Below are 22,641 nucleotides of genomic sequence, written 5' to 3' on the forward strand. Positions count from 1 at the left end.
GTTCCTCATGTGATTTAACCTGAAGCATAATATCAGTTAACAAAAGATAGTAATGGCATCACATTCCAATTTGCTTTAAAAAGCAAAACATGGTAATTGGGATTTGCATTTATTCATCATTTTAATCTAAATTCAGTACTAAAGGAGAAAAACCCTGACTTTCTGCTCTTTTCATGGAAAAATTATAAAGCAGTTTACTTTTGTATCTCTCAAATTTCACTTCCTAGAAATAACAACACTGTTTAACCGATTTCTCTTAGCTTATTTAGAGAACATGTACATGCCAAAGTCCAATGTAAATTTCATGAGTCACTTGAGGACAAACATATTTAGAGAGAGTAAACCTTTAAACGGATTTTATTGTCAACAGCTAGAAGTATCTCTATGAAATAATGATCTCTATGACTACAAAATAACATCTACCTCCTGATCGCTAAAGAACTGAGGAAGCTCTTTCCACTACGGCTGTATTGCACTGGTGAGTCCGGGCCCATGGATGAGAAATTGATGTGAGGATCAATACAAGCTTAATTTGAATTAATAAAAGGAAATATTTTCTCCCTTTGAACTTATCTCCGTAAAGCCATTGTGCCTCCTCTTGGGGGTCACGTGTTCACAATCAATGGCCTTTGAGGAGCTCTTGAGTCAAGTTGGAGGCCTTGGGAGATTTCAGATCCTTCATCTGGTTTTTATTCTTCCCTCTCTCATGTTATTAATCCCTCATATACTGCTAGAGAACTTTGCTGCAGCCATTCCTGGTCATCGTTGCTGGGTCCACATGGTGGACAATAATACTGGATCTGGTAATGAAACTGGAATCCTCAGTGAAGATGCCCTCTTGAGAATTTCTATCCCACTAGACTCAAATCTGAGGCCAGAGAAGTGTCGTCGCTTTGTCCATCCCCAGTGGCAGCTTCTTCACCTGAATGGGACTATCCACAGCACAAGTGAGGCAGACACAGAACCCTGTGTGGATGGCTGGGTATATGATCAAAGCTACTTCCCTTCGACCATTGTGACTAAGGTAAAGGGTCCTGTTAACCTGTTCTGGATACACAATCCAGGTGTTTAGAAGAAAATAAACATGCTTTAAGCCTCTAGTTATTGTGTAGATAGTGTAGTCAGCACTCAGACACTCTTTTGGCAAATAGTGATTGCTCTTTTTTTTTTTTTTTTTTTTTTGAGATGGAGCTTGACTCTTGTTGCCCAGGCTGGAGTGCAATAGTGAGATCTCAGCTCACTGCAACCTCCACCTCTGAGGTTCAAACAATTCTCCTGCCTCAGCCTCTGAAGTAGCTGGGATTACAGACATGCATCATGACACTCAGCTAATTTTTTTCTTTGTATTTTTAGTAGAGACAAGGTTTCACCATGTTGGCCAGACAGATCTCAAACTCCTGACCTCAGGTGATCCACCCGAAAGTGCTGGAATTGCAGATGTGAGCCACCGCACTTGGCTACTTATTTTTTAATTGTCAGGCACTTACATTGAATTTGAGGCAATGAACTCAACCAACTAGATATAAATACAGCTATCACAAAACTAGCTTGAAGAGAAGACTAATGATTAGAAAAATATTCTTCCTGGTCACTTGTTCTCAGCCTAAGTTGCAAATTGGAAACATCTGTGTTATTTTTAAAATCTGCCTGCTTTGGCTACATGTTACAGAAGCAAATCAGAGTGGATTTCATACTAGCATCAATGGTTAAAAAAGTCTCCTTAATGTGTTTAATGTGTGACAAAAATTGAGAACCACTGAGGTATGCAGTGCTGAATGAATATAAAGACAGACATTAACATAACCTGGAAGGTTTTGGGTGAGGATTTCCGGAGAAATCCATGCTTAAGCCAAGACTTGAATGGTATAGGTAAGAAAATGTAGTAAAAAGAGGCTAGAGAGTGTGTCCACTGAAAGCTATTGCAGCAAGTGAACAATGAGAAGTCAAAAGCTGCTGTGAAGCTATGCTGTATTGGCTTCCTTCTCTTCCAGTGGGACCTGGTATGTGATTATCAGTCACTGAAATCAGTGGTTCAATTCCTACTTCTGACTGGAATGCTGGTGGGAGGCATCATAGGTGGCCATGTCTCAGACAGGTGAGTGTCTCCAGATCAGGGTTATCATTACTCTGCAGTGTTTTTATCAGCTTACAATTAATTTTTTCACAAAGAAATGTTATTGAGTTACAATATGCAATTTACACTGTTGGTGCTGCTTTGTTCCCCAGAGAGTTAGATACAGAAATGAATTACAGTGAGTTTAGTGAGTGCCATTTTGTTGCCACAGAGATCTCTGAACAGCATCTCTGTATAGGATACTGAATACAAAAATATCAAAATAGAGAATTCATCCTCCTTGAAAATACAAATATATGAAATGGTGTGTAGACCTTGGCTAGGGATATTGTGTTAAGTCCCTCCTGGACTCTGTGAGCTAAATGCTTGTGGGCTCCCCAGCCTGGTTGTCATTATCATAATTACCCCACTGTAATGAGTAGGAATATTAGTCTGTTCTCATGCTGCTAATAAAGACATACCTGAGACTGGGTAATTTATAAAGGAAAGAGGTTTAATCAACTCACAGTTCCACATGGCTTGGGAGGCCTCACAATTTTGGTGGAAGGTGAATGAGGAGCAAATTCATGTCTTGAATGGTGGCAGGCAAGAAAGCATGTGCAGGGAACTCCCCTTTATAAAACCATCAGATCTCATGAGACTTACTCACTACCAGGAGAGCATCATGGGAAAAACCAGCCCCCATGATTCAATTACCTCCCACTGGCTCCCTCCCATGACACATGGGGATTATAACAATTCAACGTGAGATTTGGTTGGGGACACAGAGCCAAACCATAACAATATGAATTTTAAAATAATAGTTTTTAGCTCTGTGAAGAATCTCAATGGTAGTTTAATAGGAATAGTATTAAATCTATAAATTGCTTTGGGCATGTATTAGTCCACTCTCACCCTGCTGTGAAGAACTGCCTGAGGCTAGGTAATTTATAAAGAAAAGAGGATTAATTGACTCACAGTTCAGCATGACTGGGGAGACCCCAGGAAACTTACAATCATGGTGGAAGGGGAAGTAAACACATTCTTCTTCACATGGTAGCAGGAAAGAGAAGTGGAGGGTGAAGGGGGTAAAAGCCCCTTATAAAACTATCAGATCTCATGAGAACTCACTCACTATAGTGAAACCAGCATGGAGATAATGCCTTCATGATTCAATTACCACTCACCAGGTCCCTCTCATAACACATGGGGATTATGGGAACTACAATTCAAGATGAGATTTGGGTGGGGACACAGCCAAATCATATCAGGGCAGTATAGCCATTTTTATAACATGGACTCTTTCTACCTATGAGCATGGAATGCTTTTGCATTTTTGTGTGTGTCATCTTTGATTTTTTTTTTTTTTTGAGTAGTGTTTTGTAATTCTCTTTGTAGAGATCTTTCACCTCCCTAGTTAGCTGTATTCCTAGGTATTTTATTCTTTTGTGGCAATTGCGAATGGCATTGCTTTCCTTATTTGGCTCTCAGCTTGACTGTTATTGGTGTATAAGAATGTTAGCGATTTTTGCACGTTGATATCCTATCCTGAGACTTGCTGAAGTTGTTTATCAGCTTAAAAAGCTTTTGGGCTGAGACTATGGGGTTTTATAGATACAGTATCATATCATCTGCAAACAGGGATAGTTTGACTTCCTCTCTTCCTATTTGGATGCTCTTTATTTCTTACTCCTGCTTGATTGCCCTAGTTAGGACTTCCAATACTGTGCTGAATTGGAGTGGTGTCTTGTGCCAGTTTTCAAGACGAATGCTTTGAGCTTTTGCTTACTCAATAAGATGTTGGTAGTGGGTTTGTCATACATGGATCTTGCTTTTTTGAGGCATGTTCCTTCAATACCTACTTTATTGAGAGTTTTTAACATGAAAGGTTGTTGAATTTTATCAAAAGCCTTTTCTTCATTTATTTAGATAATTGTGTGGTCTTTGTCTTTAGTTGAGTTTATGTGATGAATCACATATATTTATTTACAAACATTGAACCAACCTTGCATCCCAGGGATAAAGCATACTTGATCATGGTGGATAATTTTTCTGATATGCTGCTGGATTTGGTTTGCCAGTATTTTGTTGAGGATTTTTGCATTGATATTCACCAAAGATATTGGCCTCAAGTTTTTGTGTTTTTTTGTTGTTGTTGTTGTTGTTGTTGTAATCTCTGCCAGGTTTTGGTATCAGGATGAAGCTGGCCTAATAGAATGAGTTAGGGAGGAGACCCTCCTCCCTAATTTTTTGGAATAGTTTCAGCAGGGATGTTGCCAGATCTTCTTTGTACTTCTAGTAGAATTCAGCTGTGATTCTGTTTGGTCCTGGGTGCTTTTTAAAATTATTACTTATTTATTATTATTATTATTTTGGTTGATAGGCTTGTTGGGTGTTTTTCTGAGGTGATTAGATTTGATTCCTCTTTCTGTCTTTATCATTTGTTTATTGGTTCTCCTAGTACTTTATAGTTTTACTCGCTTTCATTATGGTAACTGCCATCTCTCTACTTCAAGATGTAAGACTCCCTGGAGAATGTTTTTGGCTGTTTCTGTGGTGGTAATTCCGTTAGTTTTCACTTGTCTGTGAAAGATTTTATAGTTCTTTCATTTCTGAAGCATAGAAGAATTTTTCTGGGTATAATATTCTTTTCTGGCAATTTTTTCTTTCAGGACTTTGGATATATTATCCAATTTTCTCCTGCCCTCCAAGGTTTCCACTCAGAAATTTGCTGTTAGTCTAATAGGAATTCCTTTATATGTGACTCAATGCTTTCTTCTTGCTGCTTTTAGTACTTTTTCTTTATCTTTGCTTTTTTGAAAATTTGACTATAATGTGCCTGCTAGGGGACCTGTTTGAGTTGACTCTATTTGGCATTCTTTGAGCTCCTTGTACCAAGATATCCATGCTTATCCCAAGACTTGGGAAATTTTCAGCTATCATATCATAAAATATCATAAAATATATTTTCTAACCATTTCCCTTCCCTTCTTCTGGAATTCTCATAATGCAAATATTTATTCACTTACTGGTGTTTATACATTCTGTAGGTTTTCTTCATTCTTTGTAATTCTTTTTTCTTTCATCTGCCTCTATTATTTTTAGCAAACTGTCTTTAAGCTCAGAAATTATTTCTGCTTGTTCCAGTCTATGGTTGAAGCTGTCAGCTGCATTTTTTTTTTTACTTCATTCATTGAATATTCAACTGTAAGATTTCTGTTTGGTTCTTTTTTATATCTATGTCTTTGTTAAATTTTTCATTCAAATAATGTATTGTTTTTGTAATTATATTGAATTGTCTATAGTTTCTTGTATCTCACTGAGTTTCTTTAATATTGTTATTTTGAATTCATTTTCTGGCATTTTGTATATTTGTCTATAATTGGGGCCGGTTACAGGAAAATTATTGTGGTCCTTTAAATGTGTCAAATTTCTTTCCTTTGTAATGTTTGATTTGTCTCTACATTGATTTCTTTGGTTGAGTGGAAAGGTTGCCTCTTACAATTTTATGAAGAGATTTCATAAGGAAAGGCTTATTTGTATGAATGGGTCTTGTATCGTCAATTTTATGGGGTGTGTCAGGCTTTGGTTCTAGGTGGGCACAGTAGCATAGTTTCTGTGTAGTTTCTTCATCTTTAACCTAGGCTAGTGACATGTGCTAGTGTCTTAGTGGCATAGGCTGCAAGAGTTGGTTATGGTTGTGGTAAGGCTTTGCTAGGGGTCGGCTTGCCAGGCTGTTTCTCAGATCTGGGGTGCATGCATGCACGTGGTGGTTTGGCCAAGTTAAGCCAAGTTAGACTTATGGAGCTATTATCCTGGCCAGGAACACATACATGAGGTTGCTCTGCCAGGCTGGTGGCAAGCCTGCCAGTAGTCCCCAACAGGGCTGTTTCTCAGACCTGGGACACAGATACAGTTTCTTGGCTGGCTTCAAGTTGTATTTGCCAAGAGTGGACCACTGGGCTCTTTCTTAGGCTTGGAATCTGTTTGCATGACTTCTCAGCTTACCTGGGTGTATGTCTTCTAGAGGGGGGCCCAGAACTGTTTCTCAGGGCTGGAATGCATGCACAAATCTGCTCAGCCAGCCTGGGGTCATGCCTGCCTGCTTGGCTGACCTTGGGTGTGTCTGCTGGGGGTGACCCACAGGGCTGTTCCTGTGGTCTGAGGTATGAGTTTATGGCTACTGTCTTGGCTGCTTACCAGCCTTGGGGCTAGCTGGCCAGGGGTGGCCTGCAGAGCTATTTCTTGGGCCCAGAACATAGGTGCACAAAGCTCAGCTGGCCTGGGGCATGTTGCTGGGTGTGACCTAAAGGGTGTTTCTGCCCCATGACATCAGCTCATAGCTGCACCAATGGTAATTCATCAGCCTGGGGGCTTGCTGTCCAAGGATGTCCTGTAGGGCTGTTTTCTCAGACCCAGGACATGGGCACACAGCTACTCAGCCAGCCTGGAGGTCTGAGTGCCAGGGAAGCTTTCAGTTGTTCTGACATCCTGATTGCAGGCGCAGGGCCATTGGGCATACCAAGGGCTTGTCTGCAGGGGGTGGAGCATCATGGAGCTATTCTCAGGTTCTAGAAAGAGGAGTATAGGAGCAGGCTTTACTGGCTGGAAGGCTGTTAGTTGCATAGAGTTCCAGGGTCTTTCCCCCTTGGGGAAGGGCATGCAGCAGTTTAGCTGGCTCAACAGTGGGTTCACCCTGGGCAGAATTGCCAGATTGTTTTTCCAGATGAAAATGAGGGTGGTGGGATTTGTTTCTCTGCTGTGTAGGACCAGAGCCACCACTGATCCTAAGCCCAGGCTCTGCACTGCTGGGGTTGTGGTGTTCAGTCACTGATGTGGGCTTCATGGAATGAAGATAGAGTTCCAGTGCTGGAGAGGTGCAGTGGCTACTGGCCCCCAGGGCAGGATGCACTCCAGAGGTGGCTCTGGTCTCAAGATGGTGCCATGCTGCAACAGCTTGACTCACGAGGGATAGGCGTGACCTGGGGAATAATACTTTGTGCCCCTAATCTGGGCAATGCAGTTGGGTAAATTTTCAGCAGCTCTCTTTTGGACTCAGGACTTGTGCGGACTATGAAATTCTCCTATGGTAAGAACTGTTGCTGTTTGTGGTGGCAATGGAGACTGGTGGGTTCTTCTGCTACAGAGGCTGGGCACCTCCATGCTGCCCTCCTGGACTTCCAATCACCACAGGTGTGTCTCCACCCCCTCGCTGCATTGCAGTGCTCTCCCTTCCACACTCTAGCGAAATCTTACCTGTTTATTTGTTGCCTTAGTTTTTTTCTCATTGGTGTGTGGGTTGCGGGGAATGAGTGTCAGGAGTCTCTACTTAGCTATCTTGCTGATATCACTCCTCTAGATACTATTTAAATATATTTAGAGTTCCATTTTAAATGTAGAACAGTTCCCAACCCAAAACTTTGTTTGTTAATATTACTGGGCATATACAATAAGCACACCCCATTTAGTCCAAGTTGCCCCCTTTAAGACCTGTCTTTACAAACACCCTGTAAAATGCCAAATTTCCTTTCGCTTTTCGGCCTTCACCTTCTCTCTCCCTTCACTCTTCTTTCTACATATTTTTTTCCTCTGAGAAGTTTCTGTACTTTTCTCTTTCTGGGTTGTGGCTCTCTTATATTTTGTTCTAGCTGGAACACAGAGGCCTATAAACCCAGATCAACAATGGGAGTCCATGTTTCTTTATGAGAGCCTCTTAGGCAACCCAACAGAAACTTTGATGCATTGTTCCACTGATGTATCTTATACATAAGGTTAGCCTTGGCCTGCATGGTCTTAGAGACCCAAATACATATTTAGCTCCCTTGTATTTCATATACTATGTAGACTCTCTACTATGCTGGATACATATGTCAATATAGTAGATACTTATTCGTATTACAATTTCCAACATTGTAGCTTCTTTTATACAGTATCTGTTGGTATCAGAGGCCTTCTTATTATTAAATGATGAAGTTTTGATTTTGATATTGTTAGTGTATATTATAAACGGGGTGGGTTACTTCTGAGGATATTTCTGTGTCGATTTAGCTCTTGATCTTTCAGGATTTAAAGTACACAAAATAATTTGTTAAAATATTATCAAATTTTAGAGTGAGCTTTCATTTTCTTAAGTTTTTACCATAAATTATTATTGCTGTCATAATCTAACATGACTCTCTGTTTCTCAGGTTTGGGCGAAGATTTATTCTCAGATGGTGTTTGCTCCAGCTTGCCATCACTGACACCTGCGCTGCCTTTGTTCCCACCTTCCCTGTTTACTGTGTACTACGCTTCTTGGCAGGTTTTTCTTCCATGATCGTTATATCAAATAATTCTTTGCTCAGTAAGTCAGTAATTGTGATCTTCTCTATTTTATGAGCCTTGAATTTGACCTTGAAATTTCATCTCTATTTGACCTTAAATGCTATATGGGTTTTCTTTCAGTTACTGAGTGGATAAGGCCCAACTCTAAAGCCCTGGTAGTAATATTGTCATCTGGTGCCCTTAGTATTGGACAGATAATCCTGGGAGGCTTGGCTTATGTCTTCCGAGATTGGCAAACCCTGCACGTGGTGGCGTCTGTACCTTTCTTTGTCTTCTTTCTTCTTTCAAGGTAGGAGCTTTCTGTCTCACTTTGTCTTATGGGGTCCTGGGATGAAAATGAATATTGAATAAGAACATATTGATTTTCTTATTGCCACTTCTGGACCTAGACCCATGTTCTCATCTATTCACTCTGTGCAGCTTGAGAAACAATGGTAAATAGCAATGGCTCTTCTGCCTGGGAGTTCTGACATAAAATTGGAAAAACTTTTATTGTAGACATAGAATGATTCCATCTTTTTTTCACTAAACATATAGATTCAGATGTTTCAAAAGGAATATCTTTGATACATTTTTGCCTTGAAATAAATCAAGTTATGGTGATATGTGTAATGCTTTTCACTTTTATAGGTGAAATTGGAAGAAACCACAAGTGTATTCATATAACTCTTTGACAATAGTGCAGGACCGTTTCACCAGTACTAAAAGTTGGGCAGACTGAGTGATTTATAGCATGCGTTCAGCACTTCCTCCTCCATTAGATAATTTTAACAAACATTTATTTGTGGCTAATTTCATCTCTACATTTGAAACCAATCTAGGGAAGCATCAGATTCAGTTAGAAATTACTGGAATATTGAGATATTACTATATATTTCACACAGTGAGATGAATTCCGATAGACAGTAGAGTATAATCCATGTCAGACTCTTCCATTATCTTATTTCATCTTCATAACAACCCAGTAAGGAATATGGCACTGCTGTTTTTGTTTTATTGATGAGGAAACTGAAGCAGATGTAAATGAGTGACTCACTTGCATAGTAAGTTACCAGCATAGCTGGTAGTGGCAGAAGTACTTCCAACCTTTGAGCAGCTTTAACCTTACATAAGTTGAAGACTTATTTTTCTTAAACAATACATATCATGAACATACATTTGCTAGAACTCACGCCAAACTTTGGAAAGAACTTATGCATGTAGGGACCCTAAAGCTTAAGCTTCACAGACTTCTTTGAAAATTTTCCTGTGATCAAACAAAGAAGTGATTTGTCTCCAAAGTCTGTTGCTAAACCTTGAAGGTGTATTGCAGGATCATGGTCATATTTTCCTAGTATTTGTATAATAAAATAGGACTTTGTGTTTTCAATACAACTAAGTGGTGGATAATAAATGGAAGACAAAAGGCATCCATAGCCAATAATCATATGAATAATAAGAAAGACAGAGATGACTGCACTTGTGTATTTTTCTTGTATCAGGTGGCTGGTGGAATCTGCTCGGTGGTTGATAATCACCAATAAACTAGATGAGGGCTTAAAGGCACTTAGAAAAGTTGCACGCACAAATGGAATAAAGAATGCTGAAGAAACCCTGAACATAGAGGTGAGTAGGAAAGGGAAGGTGGTTACTGGGTTGAAGGGAAGACATACGCTGACATCTGCCTTCTCCTTATTGAGACAGACTAACTGCTTCTAAGAAGGGCAGCTAGCTGAGAACACAAGCTCGGTTCTCATTTTTTCAAGGCCATCTCATATAAAAGAAGCTTTGGGAATTATGTAACTATCTCTTCCTTTAGTTCACCTCCTGATCTGAATCTACAACCTATGCATCCTTGTGGATACACTATAACCCTTTGGGGCCTTATTTTCAAATGTCTTTATTGCTGCATAATTTCCTGGAGTCTCCTTTAATGTTCTCCTTCATTTTTCTTCACACCACTTTCACTTCTGTAATTGCATATCATATATCACACTCGAGAGAAAGGGAACACATTTCTCTTGTCCTACTGAGTGCCAGTTCCCACCACAATGCCTGGGACGATGTTGATAAATGATACATGTTTATTATTGAAGGTTGTAAGATCCACCATGCAGGAGGAGCTGGATGCAGCACAGACCAAAACTACTGTGTGTGACTTGTTCCGCAACCCCAGTATGCGTAAAAGGATCTCTATCCTGGTATTTTTGAGGTAGGCTTCGTATAGTATATGAGGAGCATTAAAAGTGTGGTGACATGAATCACTTTCTTATTTCAAAGGTTGCAACAGTAGTGTGTGTGTGTGTGTGTGTGTGTGTGTTTAGGACTGATTTGTAGATAAAAGATGAAGAAAATACACAGGTAACTGCTACATTTGAAGAGAGGCAGAGGGTTATGTAGACTCACATCATCCTACCAGTCTCATCATTGGTGACTGATACTGAGGTAAATTGTGTTGTTTAATTTTCTTTATTTTTTTCAATTCTACTTGAAACAAATCTTAGTAATGTGCACAGATTATGAATGTATACAACTCCATGAATATTTTTATACATAAAAAAATGTAATCAAGTCAGGCATGATGGCTCATGCCTGTAATCCCAACACTTTAGGAGGCTGAGGCAGATGGATCACCTGAGGTCAGGAGTTCGAGACCAGCCTGGCCAACATGGTGAAACCCCGTCTCTACTAAAAATACAAAAATTAGCCAGGAGTGGTGGTGCAAAGCTGTAGTCTCAGCTACTTAGGAGGTTGAGGCATAAGAATTGCTTGAACTCAGGAGGTGAAGGTTGCAGTGAGCCAAGATTGTGCCACTGTACTCCAGCCTGGGTGAAAGAGTGAGACTCTGTCTCAAAAGAAAAAAAAGAAAGAAAGAAAAAAGAAAATATAATCAACACCCAGATCAAGATGTAGAAAAACCTTGGAAGGCCTCCTTGTGCGTCATCTACAGCAATAAAAACTGCCCCTGCCAAAAATAACTTAAGAACAGTTCTGGCCTCCATCACCATGAAGGATTATTGCCTGATTTTGACCTTCACAAAAGGTAAAAGATAACATGGCTCTGTTTGTCACAGGCTCCTTTTCCTCAACTTTATTCCTTCAAGATTTATCCGTGCTGTTGCTTGTAATAGTAGGTTGTTCTCCTTCCCAGTGTTTCAGTATTCCAATAGATGAATACAGAACAATTTCTTTACCTACTTCTTTGTTGGTGGACTTTTACATATTTCCAATTTGGGGTGTTCGCGGAAGGGCTTCTGTAGGCAAGCTTGTACATTGTCTCTTGGGGACATGTAAGTACTTACTTTGGTAGTGTCAGTAGGAAAAATTTTAAATATAATTCTAAATTTTTGAAAACTTATAAAAAGTGTTACAGGAGAGCGTATGTCCACTTCCAAGCTGAAGACAGTACTATTAAATTATACAGTTTACCTCTTCCTAGGCATATCCTATAGGTGGCTACTTCATTTAATCGCATTGTGCTTTATCACTTTTCCCCTATCCACTACATTACAGACTCTGGCTTCTGAATCCTAGACAGTCAGAGTGGGTCAAAAAAGTAGAGATAGTGGTCAGAGAAGGACTTACTTGCTTGGAATTGCTATGATCTATGGTAGTTTCTTCTGCCATAATGTCTAAAGCTAGCTCTTTCTGGGTGTGATAGATCATTAATGTGGACTAGTTCTCTGTAGATGCTTTCTGGGTATATTGAAGATCCTCGGTAGGAACCTCTGATTTTATTTCCTATGGTGAAGTTGGTGTAGGTTTGTTTGCCTGGATTCTGACACTTTTTCTTAGCTCTGGGGAATGAGATATGAACCTCTTTAGTGAGAAACATCCTCCTCAGGCATCCTCTGCATTGAATTGTACCAGACTTTTTTGTTTGTTTGTTTCTTCTCTTTTCTTTGCGATCAGTGTCAACGTGTTATCATTTAAAATAACTTGTTATAACTATATAACATTTTTTACAAGCCTTGTGGTAACTGCAAAGCAAAAACCTATCATTGATATGCTAAAATTAAAACACAAAGAACCAAAAGATACTACCAGAGAAAACCACAAATAAAAACTGTAAAAGTGAAACAAAGGGGAAAAAAAATCTACAAAAGAAGTAGAAAACAAGTAACAAAATGGCAGTGTTAAGCCCTTACCTATCAATAATTACCTTAAATGTTAATGGATTAAATTCCGCAATTAAAGACGTGGAGTGGTTGAATGGTCATTTTTTTACTTAAAATGGCTCCTGGTCAGCTCTTACTTGGAAAGAGCCCACACAGATGGTCTATGAGAGAAACACATGTATCCCTGCCTCTGTGTCCATACAGTGTGCCTATTCACTCATCACATTTTCTGTCTCTGCTCTGACCCCTCAGGAGATAGCCACTGTTTTCACCTTAAATTTCTTAGAATTGTGTCAGGCACCAGAACACTGTGCTCCCAGACAGTGTGCCAGGCACGTAGTCTTTTTGGAGCCTTACTCTCTAGCAAAGGGAAAGTTCTTCATTGTAGTAGCATTGGGGAGAAGAGAGAGAGCCCTTACAGCATACTGACAGCTCTCAGAAAATGAATTATTTCCCTTATTTTCAAGCTTTAATTCTTCTGTGTTCAATGCTTATATACCATTGAGTTTGATGACTGATTCAGGTTAAGTTTCCCTGTCATTATCAACTATCTGCTTGGGAACTTGGACAAAAGAATGACTGACAGGAGTCCTGTTCTTATGTAATGTCATGCAATTATTCATGATAGCTCTAAGATCACCATCTTTAAAACAAAGAACTCTACAAATCGTACCGAGCCTTTATTCCTTAACACTGACCAATGACTGCCTGGGCCAATATGATAATCAACTGCAGGACATAGGCTCTAAACCTTATGATGTGTCTTTTCTATTTTGTTCACCACAGATTTGCAAACACAATACCTTTTTATGGTACCATGGTCAATCTTCAGCATGTGGGGAGCAACATTTTCCTGTTGCAGGTACTTTATGGAGCTGTCGCTCTCATAGTTCGATGTCTTGCTCTTTTGACACTAAATCATATGGGCCGTCGAATAAGCCAGATATTGTTCATGTTCCTGGTGGGCCTTTCCATTTTGGCCAACACGTTTGTGCCCAAAGGTGAGAGAAGACTGGACTTTGGGGGAAAGAAAATGTCTTCTCTTTGTTCTTCAGGAATTGTATTGGTCACACTTGCCTAAAACCAGGAATAAAGAGAAGTGCCATTTAAAGGCTACATATTCCCTCAAAGCAATATGAGCGTGTAACACGAATTTGGCTAATAATTGAGAAAAGAGCCAGGGGCAGCTCAGATGTGTATTTATCTTCATCAACTCTGGAAGCAGCTGGATAGTGGTGACATTCATTCCTGACAGTTTCTCTAGGAGATCAATTGATCACGTGCCCTTTGGTTAATCACACTTTTGATAACAAGCATGGCATGTCTAGGCCTTGCGATTATATCCCATTTGAGGACACGATATGATTGCTTCCCTTGTGTGGGCTCTGTCTAGGTTCTTCCTCATTACTATGTCTTCAGTGACCAGTCTACTCACTGATATCCGTGTAGCCACACTTGGGTGTGATGTTAAGTCACCATGACTGCAGCCCTTGATTAGGGGAAACCTTTTTGACTTTAACGAAGTAGAAATCCTTTGTTTACAAGCAGAGAAAGAATATATGATAGGGACAATAAACTAGGCAGATTAAAAGCCTATTTCACTCCCTGTTAGACTATTTTATAAGTTAATATAATGATTGTATGTAATGATTAGGGGAACCTTAGTAGGCACTATGCCTTCCCTGCTTCCAAATACAAGAATGTATTTTACCGCATAATAGATTGGGGAACTCGATTCCTCTTCCTGAATATTATCAATAACGTATATCTCCTGACTTACATCGAGCACTTTCTAATCTCATAAATCTATAATTATCTTTCTTTCTATATTAGGCAGAAAACATTCTCTGAAACTTCCTTTTAATGGTTTCCAAATTCTGAATTTATTTTTCCCCAAGCAGAAGTTCCATTGCTTGGTTCCTTATGCCTATTATCATTCTGGATCTAGCCTCTCTACTCTGCCCACTTACAAAGGAGTTTTTTCATTAGTCTCTTGTGCAATTCCAACTCGTGACAATACTGTGTCTGTACTAGATTGACTGAGTTACCCAGATTTACCTGGGACTTTCTTGGTTTTATCAATAAAAATTTAACTTCACTAAAACCCCTTCATCCCTGGGAAATCTAGGATGGCTGGTCCCTTTAAATTCTGCACTTTAATTGTAAAGTTCTCAAGTACAGTGCTGAGTCTCAGACTCCTCAGTAATTGTCCACATGCTGGTTCTACCTTCTATAGAATGGGCATGGCGAATACTGGACAGAATAAGTAAGAAAAAAATTTCTGCTAGAGTCATCGTTTCTCCTCCCTCTCTGAAAAATCTTAGCTATATAGACAGATTTCCTGCATTAATGCAGATAATATTATGCACTTTTTGCCACCTATGTTGATAATTCTAAGCTGATAATTTCTCAGCTTATCAACCTCTGGATGTTCTCTGGCAATATTCAATTTTCTACAGTATTTTTCAAACATGCAAATACTCGATAGATTGTTTTTAAATTAAGTTTGGTGGATGTTGCTTCCTTCAGCCCAGATATCAGAGTCTCACTGGTCTCTTCCTTTTGCCAGAAATGCAGACCCTGCGTGTGGCTTTGGCATGTCTGGGAATCGGCTGTTCTGCTGCTACTTTTTCCAGTGTTGCTGTTCACTTCATTGAACTCATCCCCACTGTTCTCAGGTATGAGATACGGATGCTCCACCTGAGCCTAAAATAAGAATTTCCCACTAAACAATACTTACTGAGGGAATAAACCTGAGACCTGTTTATTATTTTAAAAGCAATCATTTATAATACTAATAATACACTAACAAAAATTATGGCCAATGTTTATTGCAAGCTGACTTTGCGCCATCTACTGTGCTAGGCAGTATTTTAATGCATCATCTCACTAATCTTTCGGACCACTCATCAGGGTAGGTGTCATGTGTAACTGTCTGTTTAAAATGATGAAAAGGAGTCTTAACTCACACTGAACCTGATTAAAAACAGCTAGAAAATCATAGAGAAAATCTCAAAAGCAACTGTTTGTCCATGTACCTAATGATTGTGTTTTATTGTCTTCTGCAGTCAACATAATATGTCACAAATTACATGTGTAGACTTTTTTTCTGATTATCATGTATTGTTATTTATCCATAGGGCAAGAGCTTCAGGAATAGATTTAACGGCTAGTAGGATTGGAGCAGCACTGGCTCCCCTCTTGATGACCTTAACGGTATTTTTTACCACTTTGCCATGGATCATTTATGGAATCTTCCCCATCATTGGTGGCCTTATTGTCTTCCTCCTACCAGAAACCAAGAATCTGCCTTTGCCTGACACCATCAAGGATGTGGAAAATCAGTGAGTGAATCTTTTAGCCATGTCCTGAGAGAAGCAGTGTACTCTATATCCGTGATAAGAAATGAAAAACTCCATGTGTATCCTTGAGATTATTGTGAAAGCTTAGCCTTTCCTGAGCTACTTCCACTTGGGCCATTGCCTTTCATTAGCAGCAGGGCCAGCTCTATCCATTCTGAGTTCCAACTCTAGAGTACAGAGACACCCTCATTGGTAGTTTTAGTGATAAAGAGATAAAAATGAGCTATGTTGTGATGGCACATACTACCTTTCCTCATGAAAGACACACGCTCATGGTGGTATTTAATGATTCTTGGATTCATAGAGCTTGGGATATGGTGGGGAAGGAAACAAAATAGTGAAGGAAGAATGTTCAGAAATATCACAAAGAGTTAAAGATCCTCCTTGAAAAGATAATAAAGGAGATAACTCTTGTTTAGTTGCCTGTGAAATTCAGTCAACCTTGCTGCCATGAGTAATAGAAGGTTTGAGGATAGAGAAAATAAGAAACTAGGAAAAAGTATTTTTATTTTTTAATTTTAAAGTTTCATTTTATTTGTATATTTAAAGATGGGGTCTCCTCTGTCATCCAGTCTGAAGTGCAGTGGTGCAATCACAGCTTACTGAAGCCTCGAGTTCCTGGGCTCAGGTGATTCTGCCACCTCTGCCTCTCGAGTAGCTGGCACACGCCTCTACACATGGCTAAATTTTTGTATTTTTAGTAGAGATTGGGTTTCACCATGTTGCCCAGGCTGGTCTCGAACTCCTGTGTTCAAGCAATCCCCCTGCCTTGGCCTTTTATTTTGTTTTTAATTGACTCAAAATAATTGCACATATTTATGGGGAACAGTGTGACGTTTTGATACATAGAAATCATGGTAATTAGCATATCTATAATCTTAAACACATCATTTTTTGTGGTAAGAACATTCAAATCCTTTCTTATAGCTCTTTTGAAATATATAATCCATTATTGCTAATTTGGTCACCGTACTGTGCCATAGAACACTAGAATTTTTTTTTTTTTTTTTTTTTTTAGACAGTCTCACTCTGTTGCCCAGGATGGAGTGCACTGGCACAATCTCAGCTCACTGCAACCTCTGCCTCCCAGATTATAGTGATTCTCCTGCCTTAGCCTCCCGAGTAGCCCGCCACCACGCCCAGCTAATTTTTTGTACTTTTAGTAGAGACAGGGTTTCACCCTGTTAGCCAGGATGGTCTCGATCTCCTGACCTCGTGATCCACCTGCCTCGGCCTCCCAAAGTGCTGGGATTACAGGTGTGAGCACCGCGCCCAGCCTATAACTTCTTTCTCCTAACAAACTGTAGCTTTGTACCTGTTGATGAACCTGTCCCTATCTCCCCCTACCTTCTTCCTTCCCTAGGCTTTGACAACCACTATTCTACTATCAATTTCTATGAAATCAACTTTTGAAAGATTCTACATATGAGTGAGATCATGCAGCATTTGTCATGTGCTTCTCTTATTTGACTTAACATGGTTAATCCATGTTGTCATTAACACATCATAATCCATGTTAAGTGGACAGGATTTCATTCTTTTTTATGGCCAAATTGTATTCCATTGAGTATATTCCACTGAGTATATATATATCTCTCTCTCTTCAAAATCTACTTATCTGTTGACGGACACTTAGGTTAATTCCATATCTTGCCTATGGTGAATAGTGCTGTAAAACATGGGAATGCAAATATTTCTTTGACATACCAATTTCATTTCCTTTGGATATATACTCAATAGTGGGATTGCTGGATATTATGGTGGTTAACTTTTCATTTGTTGAGGAACCTTCATACTGTTTTCCATAATGGCTGTACTAATTTGCATTTCTACCAATCATGTGTGAATTCCTCTTTCTCTACATCTTTACTATCATTTGCTATTTTATGACTTTTTGGTAATAGCCATTCTAATTGGAATGAGATGACATCTCACTGTGGCTTTGTTTTTTATCAATGATTGGTGATGTTGAGTATTTTTTCATATAACTATTGGGCATTCATGTGTCTTCTTTTATGAAATGTCTACTCAGATCTTTTGCCCATTTTCAAATCACACTTTGTTTTTTACTCTTGAGCTCTTCTTGTGTTTTAGTTATTAGTCCCTTGTTAGACGTGTAGTTTGTGAATATTTTATTTCACTCTGCAGGCTGTCTCTTCACTTCATTGATTGTTTTCTTTGCTGCATAAAGCCTCTTTAGTTTGATATAATTCCATTTGTATATTTTTGCTATTTTAGAATTCCTTCTTTAAATGTTTAGTAGAATTCACCTGTGAAGGCATCAAGTCCTGGGCTTTTCTTTAATGGGAGACTTTTTATTATTGATTCAATTTCCTTATCTTTTTATTGGCCTGTTGAGGTTTTCTAATTCTCCATGATTCAGTCTTAGTAGGTTTGTATGTGTCTAGGGATTTTTCTGTTTGTTTTTTTTTTTCTGTTTTCTAATTTTTTTGGTTTGTATTTGTTCATAACAGTCTCTAAGGATCCTTTTTGTGATATCAGTGGTGATATCTCCTCTGCCAACTCTAATTTTATTTGAGTCATCTCTCTTTTTTCTTAGTCTGGCTAAGGCTTGTTGATGTTGTTTGTCTTTTCAAAAAACAAACTAATTTTCCTAATCTTTTGTATTTTTGTCTTTTTTATTTATTTCTGCTCTGATATTTATTATTTCCTTCTACTAATTTTGGTTTTAGTTTGTTTTTGTTTTTCTAGTTCCTTTAGGTTTAATATCAGGTTGTTTATTTGAGATCTTTAAATTTTTTGATGTAGATATTTAATGCTATAAACTTCACTCTTAGAATGGCTTTTGCTGTATCCCATAGGTTTTGGTATGTTGTGTTTCCATTTTCTTTTGTCTCAGGAAATTTTTAAATTTTGTTTTTATTTCTTCATTCACCCAATGACTGTTTAGGAGCATGTTGTTTAATTTCCATGTATTTGTAAGGTTTCCAAAGTTCTTTCTTTGTGTTACTAATTTCTAGTTCTATTGCATTGTGATCAGAAAAGATATTTGAAATTATTTTGATTTTTAAAAAATTTGTTGAGATTTGTTTTGTGGCCTAACATAGGATTTAACCTGGAAAATGTTCTGTGTGCTTCTGAGAAGAATTTGTCTTGTGTAGCTGTTGGATGAAATGTTCTGTAAATGTTGGATCTAGGATGTGATTTAATTTTAATATTTCTTTGTTGATTTTCTATCTATCTGGATGATCTGTCCATTGCTGAAAGTCTCCTATTATTATTTTATGCAGACTATCACTCCATTTAGGTCTATTAATATTTGCTCCATATATTTAGGTGCTCTGATGTTGGGGCATATATATTTATAATTGTTTTATCCTATTGCTGTATTGACCCCTTAAGTATTGTATATGGTTTTATCTCTTTTTGCAGTTTCTGGCAAAAAAAAAAAAAACTGCAAAAAGAAACAACACCATAATGTTTATTTTATCTGATATAAGCATAGCTACTCCTAGTCTTTTTTAGTTTTCATTTGCATGAAATACTTTTTCCTTTTGTTCAATTTAAGTCTACGTGTGTCCTTATAGTTGAAATGAGTCTCTTATAGTTAAGTTAAAAAAAAAATCCATTCAATCATTCTACGTCTTTAATTGCAGAATTTAGTCCATTTACATTCAAGGTAATTATTAATAGGTAAGGGCTTAACACTGCCATTTTGTTACCGATTTTCTACTTGTTTTGTACATTTTTTTCCCCTGCTTTCACTTTTACAGTTTTTATTTGTGGTTTTCTCTAGTAGTATATTTTGATTCTTTGTGTTTTAATTTTAGCATATCTATTATAGGTTTTTGCTTTGCAGTTACAAGGCTTATACAAAATTATATAGTTATAACAAGTTATTTTAAATGATAGCAACTTGTCACTGATCACAAAGAAAAGAGAAGAAACAGAATAATCTGGTACAATTCAACTCTCCTTCCACCTTTTGATTTTTGTCATGATTTACACTTTTATTTTGCCCACCTCTTAACAAATTATTGTAGTTATTATTTTTGATAGGTTTTTTTTTAGTTTTTATACTAAAGATATAAGTGGTTTACATGCCACAATTACAGTACTAGAGTAACAATAACATTAATGCCCTTTTCTTTAAGTTCAAAAAACTCCATTTAGCATTTCTTGTAGGAGATAGTGATGAATTCCCTCAGCTTTTTTTTTTTTTTTTTGCCTGGGAAAGTCTTTATCTCAACTCATTTCTGAAATATAGCTTTTCTGGGTAGAGTATTCTTGGACAGCAGTCTTTTCTTTTTCCTTCAGCATTCTGCATATATCATCTCAATCCTTTCTGGCCTGCACATTTTCAGCCACAAGTCTGCTTCCAGGCATATTGGATCTCCCTTACGTATTATTTGCTTCTTTTTTTCTTGGTGCTTTCAGGATGCTCTATTTGTCTGCTCTTTGAGAGATTATTATAATTTTTCTTGGGATATTCTTGTTTGGGTTTAATCTGATTGGTGACAAGAAATAATGTTAAAATAATAAAAATAGCATATTCACTTCTTATGTCTTTCATAACAAGGTATCACAAACTTAGGCACTTAAGAAATTTATTGTGTCACAGTTCTGGAAGCTAGAAGTCTGAGATCAATTTATTGAAAAGGACTTGACCTCACTGAAGTCTGTAGGGAAGAATCTATTCCAGACATCTCTTCTCACTTCTGGTAGATCCTTGGGTATAGTTTCCCAACTGTAATCTTCACATGACATTTTTCCCCACGTGTGTGTCTCTACATTCAAATTTCCCCCAACTTTTTTTTTTTTTTAGATGGAGTCTTGCTCTGTCACCCAGGCTGGAGTGCAACCTCTGCCTCCTGGATTCAAACTATTCTCCCATCTCAGCCTCCCAAGTAGCTGGGATTACAGGCACCCACCATCATGTCAGGCTAGTTTTTGTATTTTTGTACAGACAGGGTTTCACCATGTTAATCAGGCTGGTCTTGAACTCCTGACCTCAGGTGATCCACCTGCCTCGGCCTCCCAAAGTGCTGGGATGACAGGCATGAGCCACCACGTCTGGCCTCAAATTCCTCCTTTTTTATAAGGGCACCAGTCATATTGAGTGAGGGGTCCCACTCTACTCCAATATGACCTTGCCTTAACTAGTAACATGTGCAACAACACTGTTTCTGAATAATGTCACATTCTGAGGTATTTAGAGTTAAGACTTCAACATATAAATTTTCTTTGATGGGGGGACACAATGTAACCCATAATTAATGGTGAGATTTCTTAAATTTTTTAATTCATCCCTTAACTTTCAAAGATGCCATTTACCACAGGTCTAAAAAGACCAAGTGAGAGTAGCAATTTTCAAAACTCCCTTTTTGGATCTGCACAGGCTGCAGGACCTTTTACAGAGTGAGTGTGATTCACTACAAATACTGACTTATAAATAGCTGATGGTGTAATCCCATTTTTGGGTATATACTCAAAGGAATATAATTCATTCTACTATAAAGACACATGCACATGTTTGTCTATTGTAGCACTATTCACAATAGCAAAGACATGGAACAAACCTAAGTGTCCGTCAACAGTAGACTAGATAAAGAAAATGTGGTACATATATACCATGGAATACCATGCAGCCATAAAAAAAAATCATGTCCTTTGCAGCAACATGGGTGGAGCTAGAAAACATTATTCTAGGCAAAGTAATGCAGGAACAGAAAACCAACTACCATATGTTCTCATTTATAAGTGGGAGCTAAACTACAAAAACACATGGACACAAAGAACTACAGATGCTGGGGCCTACTTGAGGGTGGTGATTGGGAGGAGGGAAAGGATTAAAAAAAACCTATGGAGTACTATGCTTATTATCTGGGTAACTAAATAATATGTGCACAAAACCCCTGTGACACACTGTTTGCTATATAACAATCCTGCACATATACCCCTAAACCTAAAATAAAGTTAAAAAAAAAATAAATAAAAGCTGATGGTCAGAGGTTCAGCTTGCAATGGTGCATAGAGGACATACAAAGTAATTTTTATTTTTTCTGAATGTTTGTTTTTGTTTGTTCTTTTTCAATTTATTGTTTCTGTTTTGTTTTTCCAGAAAAAAAATCTCAAGAAAAAGGCATAAAAATGATTGCTACACAAAAGTGACCAAATTTTAAGAAGCCTTCATGAGCTGATTGGTGAGGAAATTCAGAAAAAAATACAGGAAAAGAACACACCAGAAGGTTTTTTTTCCCTACAACCAGCAAGAACATATATTAGATACATGAATCTCAATTATAATTTGGCATTAATTTGCATTTTATTTCAAAATTAACTTGTGGGGACATGTAACCTCTTGAGCAATCTGATATTTTTGGGAAGTCCTTTAAAAAGTTACAAATTTATCAATAAATTACTAGTAGATAAGATGATTCAGAAACAAAAGAAAATCACAGAATTAGGATGTGGCTGGCTGGTGTATGAAGCACCATGTGATGAATTCATAAAGTTGCAAAAGTCAAAACAATACTGTACATGCAACCAGAAATCAAAATAAATCCAGAAATAGAGACCTATATAAATGCACTTAATACATGATACTTTTGACATAATAAGCCATTGGAAAACAGAAAGATTAGATACTAAACAGCATTGACTATCTCTTTGTAAATACAGTCACTAAATGATGTTAGTTACTTTTCCATGGTGGAATTTTAATTACTTTTTCTTTGTAATTTTCTCTCTGTATATTTTAAACAAATAGCTGGTATAGTTTACAATATTATAAAGATATTGTTCAAATTGAAGGGCAAAGGCCAGATTCAGCAATTTTCAAACT

The 22,641-nt window shown here is 38.0% G+C and overlaps 1 protein-coding gene across 2 annotated transcripts in view; it reads left to right on the forward strand.

The window, feature by feature from the left end:
• The first annotated feature begins 339 nt into the window (after positions 1 to 339).
• Positions 340 to 22,641, forward strand: part of LOC100974185 (solute carrier family 22 member 10) — a 73,012-nt gene continuing 50,710 nt past the window's right edge. The window contains exons 1-9 of one of the 2 annotated variants that reach the window (XM_055094430.2): positions 340 to 1,024; positions 1,992 to 2,095; positions 8,242 to 8,396; positions 8,498 to 8,666; positions 9,859 to 9,982; positions 10,453 to 10,568; positions 13,261 to 13,475; positions 15,044 to 15,152; positions 15,615 to 15,818. In XM_055094430.2, the coding sequence (XP_054950405.1) occupies positions 623 to 1,024; positions 1,992 to 2,095; positions 8,242 to 8,396; positions 8,498 to 8,666; positions 9,859 to 9,982; positions 10,453 to 10,568; positions 13,261 to 13,475; positions 15,044 to 15,152; positions 15,615 to 15,818 (1,598 nt within the window). In that variant the 5' untranslated portion in view covers positions 340 to 622. Of the gene's footprint in view, positions 1,025 to 1,991; positions 2,096 to 8,241; positions 8,397 to 8,497; positions 8,667 to 9,858; positions 9,983 to 10,452; positions 10,569 to 13,260; positions 13,476 to 15,043; positions 15,153 to 15,614; positions 15,823 to 22,641 lie in introns of those variants that run through there. The other variant, XM_057299166.2, reaches the window with a different exon arrangement.

This window comes from Pan paniscus, chromosome 9, assembly GCF_029289425.2.
Source record: "Pan paniscus chromosome 9, NHGRI_mPanPan1-v2.0_pri, whole genome shotgun sequence".
Taxonomy (NCBI): domain Eukaryota; kingdom Metazoa; phylum Chordata; class Mammalia; order Primates; family Hominidae; genus Pan; species Pan paniscus.